The sequence below is a fragment of the Pelodiscus sinensis genome, chromosome 4 (genome assembly GCF_049634645.1).
Source record: "Pelodiscus sinensis isolate JC-2024 chromosome 4, ASM4963464v1, whole genome shotgun sequence".
In the NCBI taxonomy this organism is placed as follows: domain Eukaryota; kingdom Metazoa; phylum Chordata; order Testudines; family Trionychidae; genus Pelodiscus; species Pelodiscus sinensis.
The window spans coordinates 49,661,179-49,688,905 of NC_134714.1; the positions used below are offsets into that span (position 1 = coordinate 49,661,179).

The 27,727-nt window shown below is 37.5% G+C and overlaps 1 protein-coding gene across 8 annotated transcripts in view; it reads right to left on the reverse strand.

Annotated features, from left to right (window-relative positions):
* The window catches only part of NPAS3 (neuronal PAS domain protein 3), an 888,952-nt gene that overhangs the window by 630,639 nt on the left and 230,586 nt on the right, over nt 1–27,727 (reverse strand). For 6 of the 8 annotated variants that reach the window (XM_006117663.4, XM_075926952.1, XM_006117666.4 and 3 more), the window contains 2 exons: nt 14,147–14,391; nt 13,984–14,034 (listed from right to left, as the gene is read on the reverse strand). In XM_006117663.4, coding sequence (XP_006117725.2) covers nt 13,984–14,034; nt 14,147–14,391 — 296 coding nt within the window. Of the gene's footprint in view, nt 1–13,983; nt 14,051–14,146; nt 14,392–27,727 lie in introns of those variants that run through there. The other 2 variants (XM_075926953.1, XM_006117664.4) reach the window with 2 other exon arrangements.

Consider the following 27,727-nt stretch of genomic DNA (forward strand, 5'->3'; position numbering starts at 1 on the left):
AGAAGAATACATTAAAAAAGACTCTACACTAAGGAGTAAAAAACAGAGAAGGAATTAAGTTATACAAAAAAACGACAAATAAAAGGGAATGATTAAAATGGAGACAGAATGGATAGATAAACATTAAAGAACCAAGTGAACAGGAAATGGGACACTGTTCTAGCCTACAGAAAAAGAAAGCTAAAACAACATTTTTTCATCTACAAAAAAGGACAGTTAAATGCATTTTAAAATTGTCAAAAAAAAAAAAAAGGGAAATGTCTTCTTATAGTGGATGACCATTGGATTCTAAATAGCATTTGGATCTCATCACACAATACTTTTGGTCATATTTCCTGTGATTTTTTTCATTGGTTTATTTAGACACTAATGTTTATTGATACTTCATTTTTACAATGAGGCTTAAAAGACCAGTCTTGGCCTATGAAACCTTCAGACAATAGCCAGAATTTTTTAAAATACTTTTGATATACCTATTCAAGCTAATAACATTAAGATTTACTATAAAATGGATTTAGCAATATTTCTTTCCTTCTTTCACTTGGTAATCTCATTATCTATTCACTGTCAATCCAAATTGTTGTTTGAAATGCAGTTGCAGCCTCACTGGTCCCAGGATATTGGAGAGGCAAGATGGATGAGGTAATACCTTCACATGAATCAGTTTTTGTTGTTAAAAGAGGCAGGCTTCCAAGCTACACAGAGCTCTTCTTCAGGTCCATCTCACCTACCTTGTCTTTACATTAACTCTAGAGGCATTCCAAAAAATCTGATCTCATGTACAGAAATAGATTACATTTCACACTGAAACGCTGACTAAATGCAGTAATCCTTTTAAGACGGTGAGGATAGTCTTCTTGTTAAGCAAAGGACTCAAAGTCATGGGATTGGGGTGCTATTCCCAGTTCTCCCATGGATCTCTTCTGTTATAGTGGGAGAATCACTCTTCACCAGTTTTTGAAAAGAGCACAGCACTCAGCAACTGCCACTGGGACAACTACAATCAGATAACTAAAAAAAGGAAAACATCCAAATTGCTGCATTGTTTTGAAAACATAACCACTGATTTTGTTGCCTGCACAGGGTTGAGGGTCTTTTGAATTCTAGCTCCAAATGTGGTGCTCAGCTCTTTAGAAAATCTAGCCCTGAATCTATATATGCTTTCGTTTCTCCATAAGAAATGTCGTCATATTTCGTCTTCATCAAAAGGAAGACCATCAGTTGGCATTTGTAGTGATTCACATTTGGAAGAAAAAAGGTAATGAAGAGCTGTTGTGGTATTTCGAGGAATTTCATATTTATTCTCAAAAACAGAATTTCATAAATATCAATTTTGCTAATCCTCTTAGTGAGTATCATGCCTTCCTATAGTCTTATAATGATTGCTAGAAGTCATCTACTTTCACCTTTTAATACATGGGAAACTGCCTGTGTTCATAAAAAATTAACAATAATATATACTCATGACCCATCTAATGATGATGAATACTGCCTTTAGTATTTTCCCAGATGATGAAATGTGGCATGCAATTTTACACATTCATGTGACACCAACCCAGAGGGAGCAAAAGCCATAGTTTTCATTAGATACAAATGGAACCAGAAGTGACAAGTTGCCCATGCCTCTGGAAGCAGTAGGGGGTGAATCATGCAGACAGACATGCTCATACATTGAAAATAAGACAAGGGCTTTCTAACGTATAATCTTGAGTATGAGTAAGACCGTGGAACAACTAGGGTTAAGTAATTTATGAGTGATTTGTCTCTTCTTCCTGAGAGAGAGAGCAAACGCACTAAATGAAAATTTGTAGAATCTTAAATTCCATAAAAAAAAACCCCACACATTTATACAAGTTCCTGACAATGTGAAGATTATATATTATTCAGTTTTAGATGCGAAGTACAGAAACTTACACATTCTCTAAATTATAAAGTCATTTATGAGGGGAGTTCTTTAATTAGAGAGTGCCAACAACATGTCTTTACTGATCTCTGTAATGTCCTGAGGTCTTAAATACAGACTGAAAACACAATGAATCCATAGTCTTTTTTTTTTAACTTTAAATCTCTGATTGAGCACAGAAATTTAGTGGAAAATCAGTTTCCTTTCCCAGCTCACTGTGAAATACTAGCAGAAATTAAACTATATTCATAGTGTGGTCAAATTGTGGTTGTATTTACAATATGCATATGTGTTTAGAAAAATATATATATGTTGTTCTCTGAAATATTTAGGTTTACCTAAGCCATCCTACTCTTTCCTTTTGATCAGAAGTATCCAATATAATAATTAGATGAGAACTAGAATTATTAATAAATTCATGTTTTTCACAATTCATTGCTAAGGTTAGACTAGTATTTGTTCCAAATATCTAGATAACCACTCGTTATATTTGTAATAAATATACATACAGGAAATACAAAATAAAATTTACATTTTTCTCATAAAATGCTTGCTTAAAACACATGCTTAAATCTCACTGACCCTAATGGAACTTCAGCATATGTTTAAATACTTTGGTGAATTTGAACAAGGGCATGAGACTATCACACAATCACTTTCTTCCAGAACTCTTACACATATAAGTCGTCCCAGGACTTATGACACAAGTATTGCAGGAATCAGCCTTTACTGAGTTTCTGTCCAAATCCTTCACCCTAAGGTTGTGTCCAGACTCAGGGGTTTTTTCGGGAAAAGTAGCCTTTTTCCGAAAAAACTTCCCCTGCGTCCAGACTCAAGCCGCGTTCTTTCGAAATTAAATCGAAAGAACGCGGCTTTTCTTTCGATGGCGGTAAACCTCATTTCACGAGGAAGAATGCCTTCTTTCGAAAGTTCCTCTTTCGAAAGAAGGCGTTCTTCAATGTAAATAGGGATTCTTCGAAAGAGAGCATCCAGACTCACTGGATGCTTTCTTTCGAAAAAGCAAGCCGCTTTTTCGAAAGTTCAACGTGCAGTCTAGACGCTCTCTTTCGAAAGAGGCTCTTTCGAAAGTATTTTTTGAAAGAGCCTCTTTCGAAAGAGGCTTGCAGTCTAGACATAGCCTAAGAGTGGTAGTATTAGAAGAAGCTTTTGCCCTGCTTAGAACAGGTCAGACTGAATGAAATGAGTAAGCATTTCAAGTTCAAGTTTTTCTCCAAATACAGCACTTTATAGATACCAACAAACTTCTTTCACTTTACATGTGAAAACAATGCAACTGTGATTTACTTTTCTCCCATTTTAGGTCATTAAAAAGCAAAAAGCAGAACAACCATCTTTGGGACATAGAACTTTTTTTACCCTTTAACTGACAAATCACTTCAGGGCCATCACTTCAGGGGATCTCTGACAGGAACAGGGTACAGGATCTTGGCAGGAGGAGGTTTTCCTGCACTGCTGTTCCCCCAGTCAGGAGGAGGGGGAGCAGCAGCACATGGATCTGCTTCCTTCTCCTGCAAGCCAGATCCACCCCACAAGGCTCTTTCCTTTCCCCCACTGGCAAAGGTGCTCCAACCTTGTGGGGGGCCACGTGACTGGAGCATCAGTGCGGGCTCCCCACTGCGTGGGAAGAGGGTGAACCCTGGTCCTGCTAGACCACTAGTCACCTGTAGACTACACTTTGAGAATCACTGAAATATGATATATCATGATATAATCCAAAGAAATTAATTTAAATGTAATCTGAACATCCCTCCTGATTTATGTTCCCATCTTCCCTAAGATTGGAACATATGCAATTGTCATACCCCCTCAACCCCTATTAAATAACCATCAATGTTCTCAACTATGGATACAGGTACAGGTTATCTGTCTCCTCTCCTTTGAAATTTGTGACTGTCATGATTATGAGGGTTAGCCAGCAGCCTGGGGATTAAGGGGTTAACTACACCTAGCCAGGTGGAGTGACCAATAAGAATGTAGGTGGAACTTTTCAAACTGGGACAAAGGAATTTGGGTTTTTTTCTCTTCTCCCTTTTGTCTCTGAGTGAGTTCTCTGCAGCTACAGAGAGGGACAAGCATGTCTCTCTCTCTCTCCAAGACACCACTCTTCATTTTCTGTAAGTAGGGTAAAGTTTAGGTAGTTTTGTTAGGTTTTATTGTTTTAAGGATTGGGTATGGGATCTGAGATCTGGCACTGCTTAAAAGATGTTTTGGCTTTTCTTTGTAACTAAGTTCTAGGCCCATGGAGTTTCTCCATGAGTATATTTTGTTACCTTCCTCTCTAGTCATTATACTTGCAACCGGAATATTGTTGTAATAATAAAAGTTCTTTCTTTTCTTTTTATTAACCTGGCAGTGGTTAATGGTGTGCCCTGATTTTTGTTTTAGGGGTAAGATTTCCCAAATGATCTTTCCCCTGATTTCTTTATCAACATTTGGGTGGTGGCAGCGGAAGTTTTATTCCCAAGATCTAGGGTTTTAAGATCTTGGGGGGAAATTTTATACCAAAGCCTGGTAGATAAGGCTTTGGGGTACACTTGCTAGCCCCCACTTCTGCATTTATCATGCCAGAGTGGGGAAGGAGCCATGACATGGTGGCAGAGGTGGGATTAGCCATGACAGTGGCATTAGCTATTTATCTCATGAGTGAAAACTGACAATGAGAGAGGAATGGATGAGCTAAAATTATTAAAATGTTGGTTCAGATGTTGAAGAAAGACAGGGCTGAAGCTAAATTGAGGAGAACCTCTTATTTGATTGAAGCTTAGTTATTTCCTTTTTCCTACTTTTTCTTTTTAATTATTAAAATTCTTCAACATTTTGTTTTTACCGTGAAGACTGCATTGAGAATTCAAGAGTTCCAGCTGTGTCATATAGAAAAAATATGGCACTCAAAAAAAAAAAAAAAAAAAAAAAAAAAGATGGAGTAAAAGGTTGAGGTCTGAACAGAGGAAGAAACCTTATATAACTGGTATTATAGTGAGAACCCAAAATACAACTCTATGGGTAAACAGAATAAATTGAAGTAAAGAACTTTAGAAAGACCATGAAAAAGCTAAAGTTGTGATGTGTAGGTCATATAAGAAAAGGAATGTGAATCCTAACTGCAACAGAAAGAAAGATAAGCACATTAAGGGCTGGCAGTGATAAAGACATCCAACAACACACAGTCACATTTTCCACCTCCTTATTCTCAGATATAAGGGCTCTTTGACTACTCTGACGAAATGTAAGTCTTTAGTTGAAATGTGATGGATTAGCAACGTTTAACTCTTAAAACATTGGCACTACATTGACTATATATTTGCAACAACATTAGTGTTTTACCAGCTGCAACAGATGTTTTCTGTCTCTGCATAAGTGCTCGATAGAATTAGTTATGGTTCAAATAAAGGAGGACATGTATATTTAGCAATCTTCTATGGCTTCAACTAAGAAGGCATTGGAAGGACCAAGAAAGTGATAATGTAAGTGAGATCCTTCGTCTCCTGGGTCTGTGCTACATACAGTACTGATCAAAATCATTACCAACTACTGTCTGCTCAGCAGGTTATGGAAAATGTGTTGGTGATATTAGGTCATTTCCTAGTGCACATATATCCACAACACCACAATCATCATAACTGACACCCCCATTGTTGGTCTCAGCAGGGAGCCCAAAGACCGAAATGGCATGGAGACAGAACTACTTTCTCACATATTTATCCCATTATACAAACAATGGTATGCTCCTATGGTGCTGTCAGTTTGGGTTGCCTCCTGTTAAAGATGCACATCAGAAATAGAAAAGGGCATGAAAGCCTGGAAATGAAAAGAAGCAATATGATTAAGTTATATAATATAAATGGCATAAAGAAGGGTAATTTCCACAATGTGAAAAACAGAGGAAGCCTTACATTAATAGGTAAAACAGTAAAATGGATCAATTGGATTTAAAAAAAAACATTGTCTATGAAACTCACTGTCACTGGAGAACGTGACAAATTTGGACTACACTGTATCATAACAGGGGCTTTGTGAAACCACACCTGCCAAGGCAGAGCAAAGACAGAGATATTCTTCTCCCAGACATACAGTGGTAACATGACCAATACACCTTCCTTCAGGTCACAACTGACTTCCAGAAACTGACCAATGTGTAAGGACATATACCTCTCTATACTCACAAGGGAGCAGAGAGAGAGCAGTACCTGTTCTCCATAATGTGCAAGGGCTGCAATTCTGCCAGAGAGGCTCCTTCAGCTCCCTTCCTCCAATCCTTACCCATTTTCATCACCCACACAAGGGACAGGAATGATTTGGCCTTTATTGAGTATCAGAAATGGCTTTAGATACTTATGGTCTAATTGTCAGTTACACTAGTGTCTTTAGGATTCTACGGAACATCTACACTGCAATAAAAGATCCATGGAACAGCTAGGACTTGGGCTTTAGGCCCTGGGCTATAAAACTGTAGCGTAGACTTTCAGGCTTAGGCTGGAGACAGGCAGGGGGGCCTCAAACTAGAGGTGCTGGGGGTGTCACAGCACCCCCTGGCTTGACGCAGTTTGCATCATAATCAGAACATGTAGTTTTGTTCAACGGTTTCCAGCATGCCCTCCACTCCCTCTCCCCCCCAAAAAATGGTTCCAACACCATTGGAGCCAGGCGGGGAAAGGGGAGACTCAGAGTTCAGGCTTTAGCTCAAGCCCAAATATCTACACTGCAATCTTTAGTCCCACAATCCGAGCCCTTCAAGTCAAGTCATTTTACCCAAGCACTGAGACTCTATGATGTAGGGTTTTTAGAGCAACGGTAGACATGTCCAGAGAAGTTGAGGGCAGTAGATCATCTAGTCCAGGAGTGGGCAAGGGGCCTCCACAAGCCAGATCCAAACCACCAAGTCGGTGGATCCGGCCCGTGGCCACTCTGCTGCTCCCCCGCCAGTCGAGACCTGGGAATGGGGGATCGTGTGAGGTCTCCCAAAACAACTGGCATTTCTCTCTAGTTGCCATGTGCTCCTGGTGGGGCGGGGACAGGGAGCAAGAGACTTTGTGCTTTCTCCCCACCCCCAGACTCTGACTGGCCTGAGGGCAGGGGGAGTGTGTGAAGTCTTCTCCCATTGCAGCGTGTAAAGGGAACCCGCAGCTGTTTTAAAACACCTGGCAATTCTCTCTAGATGGAAGTCAGGGGGGACTTTACGCACCCCGCCAACCCAGGGGCCAATCAGGAAATCCCAAATAGTTACTTCATGTTGGGTGCAATAAATTGTTAGAAAATTATCCTCTATTATTTTTATAAACTGTAATAATATTTTGCTATTGGCTGCACAATACTTCCAACATATGTCTCCCAAACTAAAGTTATCCCATAACAACACAGGTTTTTTTTTAAGCAAACATGACAGAATCATCTTTAAATTTTAAATTAATCTTTAAATTCATCTTGGTTTTTGGTGTGAGTTGGTGGCCTGAACACTGCCATTTAAACAGGTTTTAAACTGAGCAAAGATGACACTTAAGGCATGTCTGAGTACACCACAGATTTTTTCGGAAAAATGGCAATTTTTCCGAAAAAACTTCACTTGTGTCCATACTACAATCATGTTCTTTCAAAAGAACAGAGGGGTTTTTCCAACATTGACAAACCTCATTCTATGAGGAAGAAGCATTTTTCCAAAAGAGTTCTTTCAGAAAAAGGCATGTGTGAATGGGGAAGAGCGAGTTTTTTTGAAAGAAGAGGAAAGAGGAAAAGGCACTGGTGCATGGTGGCCACTCCATCCATAGTAATCACAACTTAAATGTGAGACAGCATCCATTCAGCGTGGATGCTATCTTTCAAAAAAGAAGACTGCTTTTTTATGTGATTTTGCTGTGTAGACACTCTCTTTTAGAAGAAATTTTTCCAGAAGATCTCTTCCAGAAAAGCTTATTCCAAAAGAAGCCTGCAGCCTAGACATATCCTTAGACTAATACCAAAGCTTTTTAAAGCACATAATATGGACTGACTCTGAAAATTGGACTCTTGCATGAATAAGAAAAGCATCTACAACCTTGGAAGAATAGAATTAATATGACTTTCAATTCTTCATGTGAACAGCACCAAGTGAGAGGCATTTAGACGGCAATTTCCCCTTTTATAACAATACTTCAGAATCAGCCGCATTGTGGGTTTTTTTTTCCATTTTCATCTGCAGTAGTCTTCATAAGCGTAAAATTGAAAACTATGTGCCACTTCTTAAGCTCTGGTGAGTCTCAATCCCTACGTGGTAAGAGCAGAGACACATTGGTACATGGTATAGGGAATCTTTTAATGTCTTCTCCTCTGGTCAGCTGATAAAATACACCAGTTTCTGTTACTGTTAACTTATTGTCTTTCGAGATCCATAGAGACAAGGTAGGTGAGGTGATATATTTTATTATCACTTCTAAATTCACTTTTAAATGGATTGAGAAAGTCTTTCAAAGACACTTGAGAAAGGAGAATGTATTATCCTTTGGGGAAAAATATACACTTATTTAATATAAATATAGTAACAAAAAGATACTTTAATCAAAGCATAGGTAATCCCTGCTGTCATTTTGGTTAACAATTATCTTTTTTCCATTTTCCTTGCTTTCTCTTATATAACATTGAAAAACAGTCACTGGAGTACAGTAGATTGAAGGAAAATATGGCAGTTTCCCTTCAAAGAAAAAAAATTAAATAAATAAAGTCATGGACTCATATCTGTTCAAAGGTGCCAACTTTAAAAAAATAGAACTAAATTTGTCAATAGAATGTCCCATTTAAACAATATGAGTCCAATCTGGCAACTATTTACATACATTTTCAATTTTACTATAATGAGTAGTATTATTTATATTAAAAATTGTGTGCATCACATTTAGAAATGAGAGAAAATTATGGCTCAGCACTAAAATTTTACAAGTTTACAAGTTTAAAATTTAAGTTAAGAAAAACAATCATTCTTTGCTCTGACTAATAGATTTTGTCCAGATTTTCTCAGGACTGAAGAAATTAAGTAACAGTGAATTAATTATTATAAGCTATATTTTACCATCACACATGTTTGTCACTGAAAACTGACTTGAGAGGTCTGTTTTGGGTTGAAATACTTAGATGATGACTTTTGAGTTTGTTCCAAACTGCCAAATATTATTAACTCCAGATTACAAATCAGTAAGATTATCCTGTTTTAGACTGAGTAACGTCAAAAGAAGGTATAGTGAAGCTACACTGGCATTCTTCACACAACATACCACTGCTCCAGCACTATCATTTGAAAACAGTTTAACACAAGACCATTTCACACCTTAGCTGGAATTATTCATTCACCTTGCTCAATGGTAACAGATAGGTTGCGTCTTGTAAAAATGTATATCAAAATGTAAATATTCCAGTACAAAAACCTGCAACCAATTCTTCACCATTAGAGATCCTGGATAATCCCATAATTAATTCTGTTTCATAAAAATATAGCTATATCACAAACTCATGATACATATTTCAAGTTCCTATATGTCATGGTATTCAAAAGGAAATTGTACTCATAGCCCTATGAATACACTTGAAATTCCAAAGATAAAAAGAAACACCCAACATGAACAAAATCCAGTTTCTATCTAATGAATAATTTGAAGTCATCTTGGAAATTGGCCAGTGCTCAGGATATCAAAAATGGGCATTTATTTGATTACACTTTGTGAATACCATATGTGAGTTAAAAGAACAAAAGTGTTTCTTTCAAAAGTATCACAAAGACTGTTCCATATACTAGCAAATGACAGGCACGCTGTTCAAGTGGAAAAGTTAACATCCACAATTTATTTGGCTGTGAAATACTACAGGAATATCACGGAAATAACAGAAAGTTTGAAGAAAAAAAACCACAACCCAGCTATGCAACATGATTTTACTTCAACAAAACACGTTTTATAGACTACAAAATGTTGCATTCACTAATGGACTTTTTAAAAAGATTCACAGTGAAAACAAATACAGCTTGTTGGAGAGTTGACCATATGAGTTCCCTGGATTTTTTTCTGTTTGTGATACTGTATGTTATATTAGGGTGAAACTCCCAGAATCTTGGAGTAATATTTCAGACAACCCATTGGGCACGCTGTCTTTTAGTACAAATATAAATATGATTCAAAAATGCTCTCCAAAGACAGGAAGATGACTTATAATTTTAGGTCACAAAAACATTATGGACCATGTCGTGTGTGAGGCAACTGTAAGGTGCAAAATACTTTAAGTATAGTCACAAATAAAATCCCAGGCATTGGTTAAACAATGACAACATTTTTTGGAAAAACAGATGTGTAACCCCTCGAACTTCTAGATCAAAATTTTTAGAGTTTACATTTGTGATACTGAGGGATTTGCTAGCAGTTGTTTTGTTTTACTTGTGAACAGATATTCACTGAAATTTGGGGATTTAGTAAAGGCCATATTATTTTGCCCTAAATTCTATATAGTTCAGTATATACTGTATATACAAATATCTTCTTATGCTTTGCTTTCTATTCTCTCTAAATAGATGTTTTAATTGATATATTTGTCTACAGGCAGTCCTCGGGTTACGTACAAGATAGGGACTGTAGGTTTGTTCTTAAGTTGAATTTGTATGTAAGTCGGAACTGGTATATATTGTAGGGGAAACTCTAGCCAAACATTTCTCCAGAGCTCAGTTTTATTCTCCCACACCTCACTTCCCTCAGTCCTTTATTCTCAAGCTGAGGTGTCTGCTGAGAAAAGCCGCTCCGTGTCTCCCTGGTCTGCTGGGGGGGGGGGGGGGGGGGAGGCGCTAGCTTTCATCTCCCTGGTCTGCTGGGGGGAAGCAGCTAGTGCGGGGTTGCCTCACCCCGTTTGTAAGTAGGGATCCGATGTAAGTCGGATCCATGTAACCCGGGGACTGCCTGTATATATTTATTGCCTCCCCTAAGGATGCTCATCTCCTGATTTTAATCATTTTAATGTTTAAATTCAACGACTACAAAATGCACACACTGTTACTTACAATGGTTAATATTCCCAATTAATAATGTCTTAAACAATGAGCAACCCTCCTCCCCCCAAAAAACCCCTTTATTAGAAAGACAGAAAAATTATCTAGTTTTGGCAAATGTCAAACCAGTGGCTATTGCTGTTAAGATTAATAAAACATATAATGGTTTCTAGATAGTCTCTAAACAAAGATTACTGTGAATGGAAAAGCGGTTTACCAATTGTTACCACAATGAAATATCTTTAAAGGTTACAATCATCAGTTATTTAGCTGAAACACTGCTGAAAATGGCTGGTTATTTCTTGAATAATGCATAATGTTCATTGTAGACTTGATTTGTATTATAACAATACAAATATTCCTAAACTAATGGACAAAACTATCTGTTACTTTGCAATTGCTTAACATATCATTTCCATGAAATAATTGACTAGAAATAGTACACGGCATCAGCTAAGAGTTCTCTTTGCAAACACAACTTGAAATAATCTATATGAAATGAGCATAAAAAACCAAACTCCTCAGCCTTTATAGACTTTTAAGGAATGCTGTGATGAATACAGGGCAGAGTAAAGGACCTTTCTGAAATACTAAATTAAAATGATTAAATTGCTGTACATAGTCGAGGACAAATTTAAAACTAAGCTTTGAAATGTAATTATTAACATGAACACATTATCACATTGGAAGGGGGGAGGAGAAGCAATTGCCTACACAGTTTAAGTTCTTCTCAAATAATTTTCCAAATGCCTTTAGGGTTTATTCAAGAAATTGCTTGGGGATGCACAAAGTACGATATCTTTCATTTTATTGTAGGATTATGAACAACACTTCATGTGATGCTACAGGCTATTTATGTGAGCTTGTTTATCCATATGAACTTCTTCAAGAGCAGCAGAAAATGACCTTAATAAATGAAAATGAATTTCTTTTGATGTAATTTCATGAATGTTTGATCGGAATGTGTAACAGGTTTATGTTTAAGGAGAACTACTGAAGTAATAAAATATACACACAATGTACAATTGAACCTGCTTAAAAGAATTCACATAAAATGAAACTCCATTTACTAGTACAGTGAAGTAGACTGAAAGCGTCATATTATTTCAAGGCACTACAATATGTAAAATACAATTCTATCCAGTAATAACGAAGTTTCACTTTGAAAAAAAAAGACTTCTTGGCTCCAATGTGATCCTTCATCTTTTGAGGCATGAGACCAAGCACACAAAACTCTAAAATTGCAGCAGAAGAGTCTCCAATTGGGTAGAGAGAGCACTGAAATGCTTCCTGTTGCTTTTTTGGTAGGCAGAAGCAGGGGTGACCCCAGGGCTGCCATTTCAGATTCTGGAAGGGAGGACTACGAGTGCATGTCGTGTTGGGCGGGGAGAACATGAAGTGAGAACATGAGAGTGAGAGCATAAAGGAGCGGACTGAGGACAGAGGCTTACTGAGCATGCCCGGGGAGGGAGAACGTCCCATTTGCCCCCACACACATCATTTCTATCCAGAGACTACTACGGCACAAGGATTCCAAGATCTCTTTCTTGAGTGGTAACAGTTATTTTTGACTCCAACATTTTTGTATCTATAGTTAGGATTATACTTTTCCATGTTGAACCTTCCATGAAGTCAGAGAGCTTATATTTAAATATGTTCCTGTCTGACAGTGAGCTATATTATTCCAAAATAGGACACGGAAAAAGGAAAGTGGATTCTATGAAAACTTACATAAGATGTTTTTACACTTGAGCAGGGACCTGCAGAAATCAGACAATCTGTACCACAGAAAAACCTATACTAGCGTATTCTTTATCACTAGAAAACTGGTAACAGCATTATATAGACAGGATGTGTGTTATTTCAACAGGTAGATCACCAATGCAACAGACAATAGTGGGAAAATAAGCCACTTACTTTACATCCCTATTGTAATAGCCTTATTGTAATTAGCATCTATCCCACTGCACAGGGAACACACATTTCATTCTGAAATTTCTGAGAGTAACACTTCCCCTCCATCTCCACCTCCTTCCAATGTACAACTATGACATTTCTCATCCAACATTCTGTCTTCTAGCAAGAAGGGCAACTGAAGCTGCCGACATAGCCAATACTAGCATCAATGTACAAACAGCTATCAAATGCTGATGTACAAAGAGATTCCTATCTGTCCCACAGAAGTGGCTACTACTGATACCTCCAACTATGTACAGCCTTATCCTGTCTAATCCAGTCCAGTGTTTCAAGTGTATAACTAACAACAGATAGAAAATGAAGCGTTGATGATATCCTGCTCAATCTAGAATATGTCTCCTCTAAAGCATAAAACTTAATGGCTAAAATAAAACAGAATGAAATTCTGTTCTGCCAAAGGCAGACCAAAGATCTAACAACCACACTTTAAAAGGCTTTCAGTATTTCTAACTTCATTAAAAAATGTTACATTAATTGTAACAAAGGGAGATCACACTTGCCTGTGTGAGAAAAATAGGATATAAAGATGACACTAAAAATGTCAGTCTTAAAAATTACGCACATTTCCTGAAAAACTGTACAGGGGTGATTTTCTTACCTGGGTTCTGGGTTCTAAAGTAAGACTAACAGCTCCTGGGTTTGAGTGCTCCAATGAGTACGTAGGTCAAAAATACCCATTTTAGTTTCCTGACTGCTGATTTGAACACATAGTTTAGATGCTCACATAGTTTAGATGCCCATTTTGTCTAACTATACTAGTTCAGAGATAAAATATTTTATACATAAATTATAAAGAAATAAAGGCAATTCAGGTCTTTCATTTGGTGACTGACAACATTTGAAGTGTTTGAATTTACTATTAACCTGAATTCTGATTTAACATACCATACAATAAATGACCCACTCCAATAAATGTTATCATGTTCCACCCCAAATCATCTTTTTGTACAGTATGAAAATAAAACAAAAACACTAACTGCAAATCACTTTAAATCAAACTATTTATCTCCATTTCCCAGAAACCTTACTGCTATCATACACTGACAAGTTTGTTTTAAAATAAAATAGAAATAGAATAAGAGGTTTATTTCACCTTCACATGGTGTCTTTCTCATGCAGACCTCAGATTTCCACATTTGTATCCCTTTAAAGGATTTGATATGCAGGGAAAGAAGAAAGGATGATGGTAAAAATTTCAATTTAGAGATTACCACAGGATGCCACAATCCATACTAAACAATATGCTATTTTCATACCTTTTACTGAGGTGTTAGGTGGAGGTCCTTCCATTCTCAAGTTCCACGGAGGATCCCCCTGATTAGCAAAGTCCCTCATTTTCAGATAGCTAATTGTAAGTCGGATGATGGATGCCTTGTCAAGCTGACTTGTAATGGCTGCAGGGAGCGGCAACAATTTTGCCAACTCGTAGAATTCAAAATTTTCCTTTCCCCGGCGAGAGCGAGCAGCATCTCGGGACTTTTCTTTTCTCAAGGCTTGTAAACTGAAACAAACAAACAACAAACAAAGGAGGACATTCATCAATATTAGTATTCTGTCACATTTTACCCACTTGCTTCCACTGATGGGCTCCTATACAAATTACTAACATTTTCCAAATGCTGACATGTATAGATACAGAATTTTCCAAGACATAACTTCAATACTGTGCTCTTGGAATATTTGAGCATTAATGATGGTATTTTCCTTTCAGTAGTAACAAACAAGTAACCATTTGTAATTCAGTTCTGTCATCCCCTACTCATAACTGCCCTGACCAATAAGCAGTCTCACCTATTCACATGGCAGCTGGATTTGCCAGGGTTTCCCCTGAATCGATTAAAAGGGCTCTTTACCCATCCTAACCAACCAAGGTCCAACTATAACAAAAGCTGTATCCTGGCACTTATTAATCCTCTTGAAAAACTGGGGGAAGAGAAAAGGGCCACTCACATTCTCCTCCCACCATCCATGTAGGAGATGCCTTATATAATCAGTTTTCCCTTCTCTGTAAGGTATTCTTGTTCCCTTTCAATTGTTTACTATATGTTACTGTTAACTTGATTAACCATTTCATTTTCATTCTGTTTGGCTCAAGCTAGACTTCTATTTGGGTTTCCACCAGCTCACGTTTTCTATATTGCAACTTTGGAGCTGATGTATTCTTTGCAGAGGGTAAATTTATTCCGTATTTCTGGCTGGAACAATAGGGAATCTTCCATAAATGTGGGATTCATTGCAGAGGCAGTGAGGGTTAACATGAATGGGGGAGTGTGGAGGAATAGAAGGGGGAGAAAAATTACCCTAGCTTTTGCTCTCCCGCCTAGCTTTAGGCACTTTCGTGGCTGTTTGTGCCCTTCCCAAGCCCACTCTTGCCTCTGTCCCGCATGTGAATATAGAGTAACTGCCACTTGATAGGTACCGGTGTGCCCTGTCCCCCACTCATTGCTAGGGAAGTGCCTGCTCAGAATCTGATACGTTCTCATCTTCCAAAGTATCAGCCACTGGGGAAGGAATAACTGGAACTAGGAAGCATGAGGTGGAGTCAGAGGGGAAGCACAGTTGAGCTGGGACAGACGCATGGATACAGAGGCAGAAATATAGCTCAGTCCTCACTGTGTTTTTTGTACCACTCTGCCCCACGAGTTCCACTGCTCCTGGTTCAACACATAGCCATTCTGTCACTGAAGAGGACTGTGTGTGGTTCCCCAAAAGGGAATCTTTAACTTGATATCAGAAGCACCATATCCCACAAACGGGAATATACAGAGGCTCTTGAAGAAAAAAGGGGCATTACCCAGCTGCTAGCCCTAGTTGATTCTGACAAATTATGTCATAAAACACCACATTATATCTGTGAGAGCAAAGCTGTTTTAGGTAATTCAGAGGTTTCTAAGATGTACTATTTATAATCTCCCTTTCCTTCTCTGGCTTGCACAGCAGGACTGACGGTGAATCTGGTTTTACAGGTGGAGGAGCACAATATATCATTTTTAAGAAGTTATTCGTACTATGTACATTTCTACAGTTGAAATTCTATAAAATGTGGCAGAGGCAAACTACATGGCAGTATGCTGTGGTATCAAAATTTTACTGACTCTCATTTGGGGTAACAGAAATAACTCATGCATGACTTCAACATTCTTGTGGTCATTCCAGTCTTACACTAATGCACCCTTTCTACCACACCCAACATGTATTTTATGTATCTTTTACATTTATAGGCACATGCACACACACAGGCACACTAGACAGAGATCTGTCTCTTTAAAAGCTGCATAGTCACAGAGTGTGAAGCTTATCACTTTTGCAGACTACCATGCCCTTTTAAAAAAGTTATAAAATATAAACATATGTGCAGACCTACATTAATAATTTAACAGACTATTAATGGTGTATTTACTTTCTACACTTGCCTCAGTTTGGACAATAATCAATGAATTCAGTTTCAGTTTTTAGTCCTGAAACTCCAAGTTTTAAACAGAATAGATGAATGTTTATCTTTACACAAAACTGCTCCTGAATGTATTTTGAAAATAAATCCTTGGAACCCTTGTTATGTCTTTTCTTCCATATGTGTGTGCTAGTTTTTTGGTTTTTTTCTTTAATTTGGACAAATTTTTACATGGTCCCATTAAACCCAGTTTTCAATACAATACAAGCATCCCCTCAGTGAGATTCTTTTCAAATGTCAGTTTTCACAACTTTGACCCTGCATAATTACACCAGCACTACAGGCTCCACAGTCTTTTAAAGTGACAGCACTGCATTTGTAATAAATAATGATTAGTTTGGAGGGCTACAGCAATAAAATGAAGGGACAGAAATGTCTCAAGGGACAGAAATGTTGTTGAAAGTGTGATCTAATGGCTATAGCCAATGGCAATGACACTGCGTATACTTTAGTCTATTGCCCACTTTCATTAACTAGTACCAAAAAATGTAGAAAAATTCTCACAAGTTGTGTAGATTAATATTTGTAATGATACTAAAATCCTGGCACAATAACACTTTTAATAATGGAGATGCTGAAAGCAATTTTTACTTTTTATCTCCTTGCAGCCCCCCGCCACCTTGTCCCTGTTCATTCCAATGTTTCCTCTAATCTTTTCCATTCATGTGTGGATTTTTTATATCCACATGCACAATAAATGTTTGTGTGCACCAAGGTATGTGTGAATATGAATCACCAATAGAAACAAAAAACCTAGGTGTAGTTGCTCCTCTAATCAGCTGGGAAGCATTTAAAGCTCTCCTGAATGGCCCCATAAGAACTGGGGAGTAGAAATCCAGGTTCAGGGCTGGGGCCCCATGTAAAACATAGGGCTGCTGTAGCACCCCTTCCGTATCTCTAGTTCCCGTACCTATGGTTTTCACAAGAAGGCCTGCAGACACTGCAAACCCCAGAATCCTACACCTTTTTGTTTGAAGAACTTTACAGTGTTGCCAGTGATCATCATACACACAAATTCAAGTAAGCATGATTACAGGCTGGGGGCCGACTGGCTAGGTAGCAAGTCAGCAGAAAAGGACCTGGGGTTACAGTGGATGAGAAGCTGGATAGGAGTCAACCATGTGCCCTTGTAGCCAAGAAGGCTAATGGAATATTAAGATGCATTAGGAGGAGAATTGCCAGCAGATCTAGAGAAGTGATTATTTCCCTTTTTTCAGAACTAGTGAGGTCACATCTGGAATACTGCATCCAATTCTGCCCCTCTCCCCACTACAGAAAGGATGTGGATGCATTGGAGAGGGTCCAGCGGAGGGCAACCAAAAATGATTAGGGGGCTGGAGCACTTGACCTACAAGGAGAGGCTTGAGGGATTTGGGCTTATTTAGTCTACAGAAGAGAAGAGTGAGGGGGGATTTGACAGCAGCCTTCAACTTCTTGAAGGGAGGTTCCAAAGAGGATGGAGAGAGGCTGTTCTCAGTAGTGACGGATGACAGAACAATGAGCAATGGTCTCACATTACAATGGGAGAGGTCTAGGTTGGATATTAGGAAAAACTATTTCACTAGGAGGGTGGTGAAGCACTGGAATAGGTTATCTAGGGAGGTGGTGGAATCTCCATCCCTAGAGGTTTTTAAGTCTCTGCTTGACAAAAGCCCTGACTGAGATGATTTCGTTGCGATTGGTCCTGCTTTGGGCTGGAGGCTGGACTCGATGACATCCTGAGATCTCTTCCAGCCCTATGATTCTATTATTCTAATTAGTGAGTTTCTTAAGCCTGTAATAGAAATATGGATTTCATTTATTAGTGGCAAAACCAGATACAGTAATGCTTAATAGCTACTAATGTCTAATCATTTTATATCTAATCATTAAAAACAGATAATTAAAACATTTCTATAGTTCCTTCATCTAAAGATCTTGAAGTGCACTATAAACATTCTTTACTTAAGCCTCAAAGCAACTGTGTCATCTGAGAGATATTATATGTACAAAAGGGGACATGCAAACATAAAACATACAAAGGTTGTGTGAGTTGTGCTAGCTCACACTGTGAATTATTTGCAGAGAATGAAGTAGAGCCCGGACGTCCTGACTCCTTGCCCCAACTCTTACCACTAAAGAACACAGACTTTCACTTATCTGCATTTTTTGTACGTTTTCTGATGTAGCCAAGATAATACCTCTACTTGTTAAACAGGTAACTAGGTTAGAGGCAGTATGATGTTACAAGCAAAGTAGTTTAGTTACTTTAGGAATTATTTTTGTCCCAGTGGTTTTGATCACTATATGCGGTTGATACTTACATCAATGATACTTATCAATGGATTGCACTGTAAACATACACTGCTGCTTATATAACTTACTAAACGTAGTTTTTTCTTAATTATACAATGTATATACTAGAAATACAATTTCTCATCTTGTATTCAATTTACTATCACTAATCTATAGTATGCCACATCACTGTATTGCTCTTCTTTAGTCAGACCTATGCAACATAGATGGGTTAATTTATGTCTGATTTGAGCGAGAGAGAGAGAGAGAGAGAGAGAGAGAGAGAGGTTGTCACACTTTCTGACCTAACTTAGCATGCTCTTATCATTGCCTCTTTTACCCACATTTCTGACTAGAATAATTTTGGCTGTTGAGCTCAGGGAGACGAAGACAACGAAGATGCAAGTTAAAGCTGGTTCACATCAGTCGGTGAGTGCAGTAGTTGGCTATTAATGTTTGAGTGCACCATTATAATAATCTTTTGTCAATGACCACCAGTGCTATGGCATATAAACGTCTCCTTCTCTAACTTTATTGATAATCCCAGTGAATCAGTGACCTGTGACAAATTAATTAAACTAGAAGACAGAAACTGGAACAGTCCTGGTGGAGGCCCATTAATGAATCCAACTATCTGCTATCAAGGATTTCTTATGTTTTTATGCAACTAATATATCTAAACTTTCTGGACACTGTATATATTTGACACAGTGGCTTCTTAAAGGGTATATTTCAGTGCAATCCAATACCAGATTAATGCAACAATTGGGAGAATGAAGGTTGCATATAAAAAAAGAAAGTAATGGGCTACAGGACCTAAAGAAAAAAAAACATGGGGAAAATGTAAATGTCCATTGACTGGTCCTTTTTACATTTCAGACATTCTTATTGAGCTTCCAACAAGGAAGCTGTTTGTGCAAGACAAAGTGGTAACAACAAACTTTTATATCTCCCTCTGCAGCAGAGCATATGGTTCCTGATCTTACAGGAGGTCAGTTAGCCATGGGTCAGCTATGACAACTGACCTTAAAAATACTGGTTCTTCCAATGTGGTGAACATCTCTGGGGCTATGTCTGCACTGCATGCTTCTTGCGCAATAATTTTTTGTGCAAGAGTTCTTGTGCAAAAGTTCTTGTGCAAGAGCACGTCCACATTGCCATGTGCTTTTGTGCAAGAGCATCTATGGCAGTGGGGACGCTCTCTTGCGTAAGAAAGCTGTTGGCCATTTTAGCCATGGGCGTTTCTTGTGTAAGAAACCCCTTTTGCCCGTCCACACTGCCTTCTTGTGCAAGAGCTCTTGCACAAAAAAGGCTTATTCCTCGTAGGAAGAGGAATAACTCTTGCACAAGAAGCCCTCTCTTCTGATGCTTTACTGTAAATTTACTTGCGCAAGAACATGCATACAGTGTAGACGCATTTTGCAAGATTTTATGCAAGAACAGCTGTTCTTGTGCAAAAAGCCTGCAGTCTAGACATAGCCTGGTTGCATATGTCTATAGATAGGGGCAAAGATCTGCCTTTTCCATTTGAACTTGTGTCAAGAATTCTACCCGCCTAGACCCAAGAGACAAATGTGGTCAAAGCACAATACTAGCAATGAAGAGACACTCAATCTATTTTTAGACACTATTTTTAGATTTGCAACATTTGTGTGTGAGCTTGGTAAATCATTTAAGCAAGTAATAATTAAGGCTAAAATTTTGTCACTGATATCTTTAGAAAAAATTCTTGCACAGGTCATGGACTTCTATGATTTTTTCTTTATTGCCTGTGATTTTTACTAAAAATACCTGAGACAAAAATGGGGAGCTATGGTGTCTCCACGCCATGGCTGCAGAGAGCTTTGGCTTGAAGTTCTGGGGGCTCCTACCAGCCATGGGAGGTTAAAATTCCAACATCCTCTGATGACCACTGGAGCTTGGTGCTCTCTGGGGGCCTCTGCTATGCACAGCTCCTGATCACTGTGGGCTGAAGTCACAGAAGTCTCTGGAAGTCGTAAACTGTGTGACTTTCAAACCTCCATAAAATCATACTCTTAATAATACTTACAGACTTGTTCATTAATGTTTTTAAATCATTTTGAGATCTCTGAAGGGAAAGTGCTTCACCTGTACAAAGTAATATTATTGTTAAGAAAAGTTTATTGAACGTCAGAAGACACAAAAGTGCTTGTGAGTCATTTTGGTTATTCGCTCTAACCTTATTTTTAGTGTATTTCAGGAAATTACCATGATTACAGGTACTAAATGGACGTTACAATCAGAACTTCTTACAAGACCTTAGATGATGGGCACAGAACTACACATGGTCGTGTGTTACGAGGGGAAAGGTTTCAGATTCACCACACATTTGTGAACATTGTAAAGGCAAGCAGACAGGGACACTCAACTTGCACCATCACTAATGATAGAGGAGACAACAATACAAATGCTAAAATACTCCATGCTTTTCTATTGTTTTTTACATTATCATACTGGCAAGGGAGTACTTGTGAAATAAGAGGATTTTTTTAGTGTAACGGTTATATTCGAGCAGAGGAAAATATAACAAAATATGCTGTGTTTCTATAGGATGTGAACCTGAATTCAAAATCAAAATCAGGCCTGATTTTGCAAAACTGTAACAAATACAGTTAGCATACCAAAATCAAAACCTAAGCCACCCTAAAATTTTGTTCATTTCTAAATTCTCTTCTGTTATCAATGATTCCTTTGGATAGTGTTTCTTTTTCTGACTTAACCTCTGAACTTTCTTTCCCTCGCAGCTTTTCTTTTAGCCCTGTTATTATTTTTCTTGGTAAATCTTTGTACTGTATCAGATCCAGATATCTCCCCTTTCCTATAGGTGGTATCCTAATTCAGAGTTTTAAAACTGTTAGGATTACTAAAAAGAATGTTATCATATAGCACAGAATAATATTTTTAGATGAATGGAAAAAACTCTCAGACGATTTGGATAGGAATGGGGTAAAAAATGTTTATCATTTTACTTTAAGAAAAAGGACATCTGATTATCCTAGGACATCCTAATTGTTTGCTTAGGAGAACCTAGCATTGCACAGTTCTGTTTATCAATTAATCCAGCATGTAACCTGAAAGGAGGAAGACAAACCTGTATTAAAAATTCAATTATCACAAATTCATTAAAAAAAACTCCAGGATTTTAACTCCTGAACTGTTGAATATCCTCTACTCTTTGGTCAGATTTCTGGTCATAGCAGTAGAATCTACAGTTACTACAATATCTATACTTTCTTTGACACATGCCACTTGAGGAGACTTTGGGATTTAAAGTGCAACACACATAATCTACTGAGCCAGAGTGTCTTTCCAAACAGTTCTTCTCATCAGACAAGATATATTTGTCATCGGACTAAGTTCAAAGTCAATCAAATCAAGCCCAGTGCATGAACAAACACTTTTCCAGGGCATGCATTTTTCCATGCCATAAATATCAGTGCTCTTGCAAAGGCAAAAGTTAGCTAAAATGTAAACAAAACTATTATCTGATAGTGTCATGAATAGCATATTCCACAAATTGAAGCCCTTTAATGCTGTCCAGGAAAAAGTAATGACTGCAGAAACCTTTCTTTAAAGTGTGAGGAAAGCTACACAGTATATGCTGGAAGTTGAAGCTGGAATCTTCAAGTTCAAGGTAAGAACTCTGCTGCTTAACTAATGCACTGCTCATAGCTGTCATCATTAATTTATGTTAGCCTCTGTAAACATCAAGAGTATAATAGGCCAATTTCACAACTAAATATAGATGCACATTTTGCCCTTATATAAATGGCAGATTGCTGCTGTAGATCATCACTGCAGCAACACGTCAGTAAAGATGCACTGTTTGATGGTCTGATGCTCACACAATATATAAAACCAGTTGTAATGGTTGTTTGGAAGCAAAGTGTAACATAGCAGCAAAATTTCATTTGTTCCACAAACTCAGGATATATTAAGCTTGGCTGACAAAGACTGTTTGATGTGCTAAATCAGTTTGACCTTCATTTTTGCTTTATATTTCTCATTTAACACATGAAATGACCATTATTTTTCTCTTTACAAGAAAATATCATAGCACTGGAATACCATTTAAATGTCACCTTTCCTTATATGAATCAAAAATACGTTTTAAGATTTCAACAATTTTTGTAAACAAGATGTTATATGCTGTTAAAAATAACACAGATATTAACTCAAGCTTTTGATAGTCACATGTAAGTTGTGTTTCAGAAGTGGTTCAGGTAAATGCATGGTCTCAGTCTCTCCCTCAGTAAAGGTGTCTGAATCTTATTAAAATAAGTGTATCATCACCAATCAGCCTTTTTTGTTGCAATGTTTTAAATAACAGGATTTACTTTCAAAGTGAGTTATTAGAACAGAAATAATAGAAAGCTATCAGTTTTTTTAGGATGTCTAACCAATGTCCTACACAATCTTTTTAACCGTTGTAGATTTTAATTCAAACAGCAATTAAATATGCTCATATAACATCAGATCTTTTAATTGTACTGTTTGGCTCATACCCAAATTCCACAACTGAATTGTAGTGTTGTGATCTTTTTTTAAACCATGCAATTGGTAGCGTCAGGAGGATAATAGAGAAACTGCAGTTTTATCAAGCAATTTTGCAGCACCAAACAAACAGCACTTTACCTTGGAGCAACTTGTACATTTCACACCTTAAATTTCTATTTACCAAATCAGCTAATCACTTCACAATTGAACTTCTCAGAACAAAAAATTATCAATTAAAGTGGTTGAAACTCCTGCAAATTATCATTTAGGAATGAAGTAATTGCTTTCATCAGGGCAGAAAAGCCCGCCAGAACAGAAATGTCACTTTAGATTAGTGTTCTCACTCCTGAAGCTATGGATGACACAGCTGATATAAGACTAAATGCCAAGACCAATCAATTGCTTTTGTGGCTCTGTTCTGAGCTGCTGTAAAAGGGGCCATTTTCTAGGATCTACTCTTCATTATAGTAAATGCTATCTCCTTGGTAACATAATTCCATTTCTCATAAATTCTGTCTGAGAGCATTGTCCTAACAATGGATGTTTGTGGAAAAGAATGCTGTTGGTTTAATGCACAGAATTAAGTGTGAATGGCTGTCAGAGTACTATAGTTTACTTGTTCTTAAACATAAATTGAAGTCTTCTCCATTAAAAAAGAATACTTAAATGGAAATGAATGTTCTGAACAAGCATAATATATTGTAATGGGGGTGGTGGGCTCTTGGTTTAGAGTTGTGACTTTTTTTGTATACATATGTTCTCTCTATAATGGGCACACTGGTCTTTAACAGAGATTTGTCAGTTTAAGAGTGAACGGATAAACACTCCACTTATTTTCACAGCAGTGTAGTTTGGAAATGTGAAACTGCTGTAGAAAACACGGCCTCATTATCCTATGACATGCTATTTGTTAGCAGATTCATCTGTATATAAAAGCCTTCTTTGAACTGAGCCCTTACTGGAAAATATCTGTATTTCAATTTGTATTGTTCACCTTCCTAAAATACTAAAAATCTGAGTTATGGGCTCCAATTAAAAGGCTATCTGAGAAGCTAATTTGGTGGAACAGCAGCAATTTCCTGCACTGATCTCTTCCCGACTGAAGTTTGGAAACAAATTTAGCATTACAGGTCTTAGTCCAAAACAAAATGAAAAGTATTCTCCTGTCAGTGAGCACAGGTAATTCCAATTACCAATACCAAGAGCTATGTGCCAAGAGAATATACTGATGAACATATGAAGAAGTTGTTGATTAAATATTAACTTTACTATAGTACTTTATAGGGGTAACTAATGAAATACCATAGGTATGCTAATGCCAATTCTTGCAAATGCAACTCTTTGTTTCCTATTAGTTACTTCTATAGCTGATGTGGAAAATGTCTGCAATGAAGATATGAGATCTGAGTGCTCAGACCTTTGTGATGTGCTGATAGGGGAAAGGTTGGGCAGGAAAAATATGAATTTATCACAGCTAGTATAAGTATAGTATAGGTATAGCTAGTATAGATTTCCTGCTACCTGTGCAAGCTTCAAAAATGCTAGACTTTGATTTAATAGACTTAGCTTTCCAGAAACCAAACTTCATTCTCAAAGACCTGAGAGTAGCATTTATAGCAGATTGAATGGAAGGGTGCATTTATTAATGAACTTTAGAGCTTGCACCTACAAGTCATCAAGTTTGAACCCTGTTCAGTTCCAAAGAGATGAAATTTCTCTATCCATCAGACAAAAATTTGGTAATCCCTATTATATAAAATGAGTTTGACAAATCCTACACCCACTCATCACTATATTTTACACTAGACTGCAAGTTCTTGAGGGTAGGGAATGTCTCCTTCTATGTGTTTGTATAGTTCCTTGCACTGCAGGGTCCAAACCCCTGTTGAATCTTTTAGTGAAAGGGAGATAGAATTGCCTTACTCACTATAAATTTAGAAGTGTGACACACACATTGCAGATGGCCAGTGGAGTTAAAAAATATCAAAAGTCCAAAAACACCTAACAAATAATCTCTAAATAATCTCAGAATTCTTAAGGCATAATCATGATTTTTTAGGGATTTAAGAAGTAATTATAACAGAGATGGTGCACAGGATTTACTTTAACTGAATCCTCATCAAGAGACTATTTGTAGCTCTGCCTTAGTACAGTGCTTACAGGAATTACATAAGCTAACTGTCCTTCCCTTATCAACTTTATCCTACCTTCCGACTAGAAAAATTATGCTTTTTGCTGGTATCTCCTGAACTCCCAGTGCATGTAGAAGCAGATCACCTAAGGCTGCAGAGACTTACAACCAAGATGAGGACAGGGAAAGCATCCCCTACATACCAGGACAGGCAGAAGGATGTGTGTGTGTCTCTTTATAGATTGGTAGGAAGTTAACTAGGCCTCTGATTACGTAGTTTACTTTGCACAGAATCATATGTGTCATATAGCGGTTGTTCTGATAATTCTGCCACTTTAGGTAGTAAGGGAAAAATGGGAAAACACTGAGGCTATGTTAACACTACAAGTTTTTTTGGCAAAAAATATGCTAACGAGGGACTTATTTGCATGATTCGCAATCTCATTTGCATATTTTCAGCCGATCCGTTTTTGCGCAAAAACAAGCAGTGTGGACATTTTCTTTTTGTGCAAAACCCCTTTTTTCCACAAGATCCTTATGCCCCAAAAAAGGAGGTTTACCAATCTTGAGGAAAAATCGTTTTTTGCACAAAAAGAAAATGTCTACACTGCTTGTTTTTGCATGAAAACCCCAGCGCAAAAAGGGATCAGCAGAATATATGCAAATGAGATTGCGACTCATGCAAATGACTCCATCATTAGCATATTTTTTGCCGAGAAAAACTCGTAGTGTAGACATAGCCTGAGATAAAACAAAACTAAATAGTGTGAGTGTTCAAACATATCTGGAAACAAAATTTTAGAATATGAAACAAATTAATCAAGGCAAAAAGGTAAGACTCCACAAAATCTATCCTATGTCCTTTCCCCCTGCTCCTATCCCCATGCTCATTTACTGTTAAAATGTATATATAAGTATGTAAGGGCTAGCAAGTTCAACACTAATAGATATACATTCCATTTTGTAGTTAACATTTTCTCAAAGAATATTGTTGATAGTGGTCAATACATGCCAAATTATCGCACAATGGCAATAATTTTACAGCTATGGTTGATGAAAATTCCATTTCTAACTTCAGACTCATGTAATTTTTTTTTTCAAGAATTTACTTTTACAGACAAATATTTTAATGATGGATCTCACCCCAGAAACATTTTTTTTCCATGTGAAAAGTTTGCTATGAAATCACAGAGCTATTTTTTACTTTTTGGAATATGAAAATATGTTAAAAGGTACACACAACAGACTTACAGGACTCAATATCGTTCAATGACAATTGAAATTGTGCATCATTTAAAGGAAAAACACCGATTGCCAGAAGGGTCAGGAAGGAAATCTCTCTCTCTCTCTCCGACCTTTAATAATTAGTCAGGCGTACTATTGGACCACCAACGGCATTATACTGCAGTCAATATATGTCTGGTGTTATCCAGTATTGCAAATATTTCTGTATTTGAAAAATTAAGAATTTTTTCAGAAACCTTTTGAGCTCATCTCCTGAAGGTACAGGAATGGTTTTATTTTCAGATTTGCTATGCGTATAATCAAAAGTAAGGAATATGCACTTTGTCATCACTGTTGACATTTAGGCCTAGTTTCAATACTAATTGTTCAGTGTTCACCAATTGGAATTACATACCATATACTTTTTTTCTCTAGTTATTTTGAGCCAATGTTTCTCCAACACATCTCTCCATATCTTTCCTCTTTGGGCACAGGAAAATATAATTTGTAAACAACATGCAAATCTTTCCACCTGTTTGTTCCCAGTGAGGATATTCAGAATGAGGATAAACATGTTGACCATTATGCACCCCCACCTTATTAGTAGTTTAACTTTGTCACCACTAGAAGTTCTGGATACTGACCTTGCACCTACTTACATGGTTATGATTCTTATTGTACTCATGAAATCTTGAGCTTCCCAAAGGGTCATTATCCACAATGATGTCCAAGTCTCATGAAGCAATTCAGGTACTCTAACTATCTCCACACCACAGACTTTTGCCTACACCCATCGTCATAAAGCTGCTGCAGTTAGTAGTTTGCTTGTACAGGTGTATGTATACCTGCATCACCACTGTGCATACTCACCAAGAGCGTTGGTGCTGATGGATGGTGCAGTGCACCATGGATAGATATTCCAGTATGCAGCATGCCACCATCCAACACAATGTCTTTTGGGAAATACTGGCAAATCATAGTATGACAGAAATGGATCAAAAGGGGTGGCTGGGAACAAAGGGGTGCAACTTTCCCCATCCCATAATGTCATCTCTATCTCATAATTTTTGCATGTTTTCAAAAATATCTCATAAATCAGCACACAGAAGCATGAGGCCAGCACAGTTGTGCAGGATTGTCACAAACATTGCAAATACAATCCCCTGGCATTTGCAGAGACACAAGAAAAACGACATCATCAGAGAACAATGATTTTGTAGAATGCTATGGGACATAATG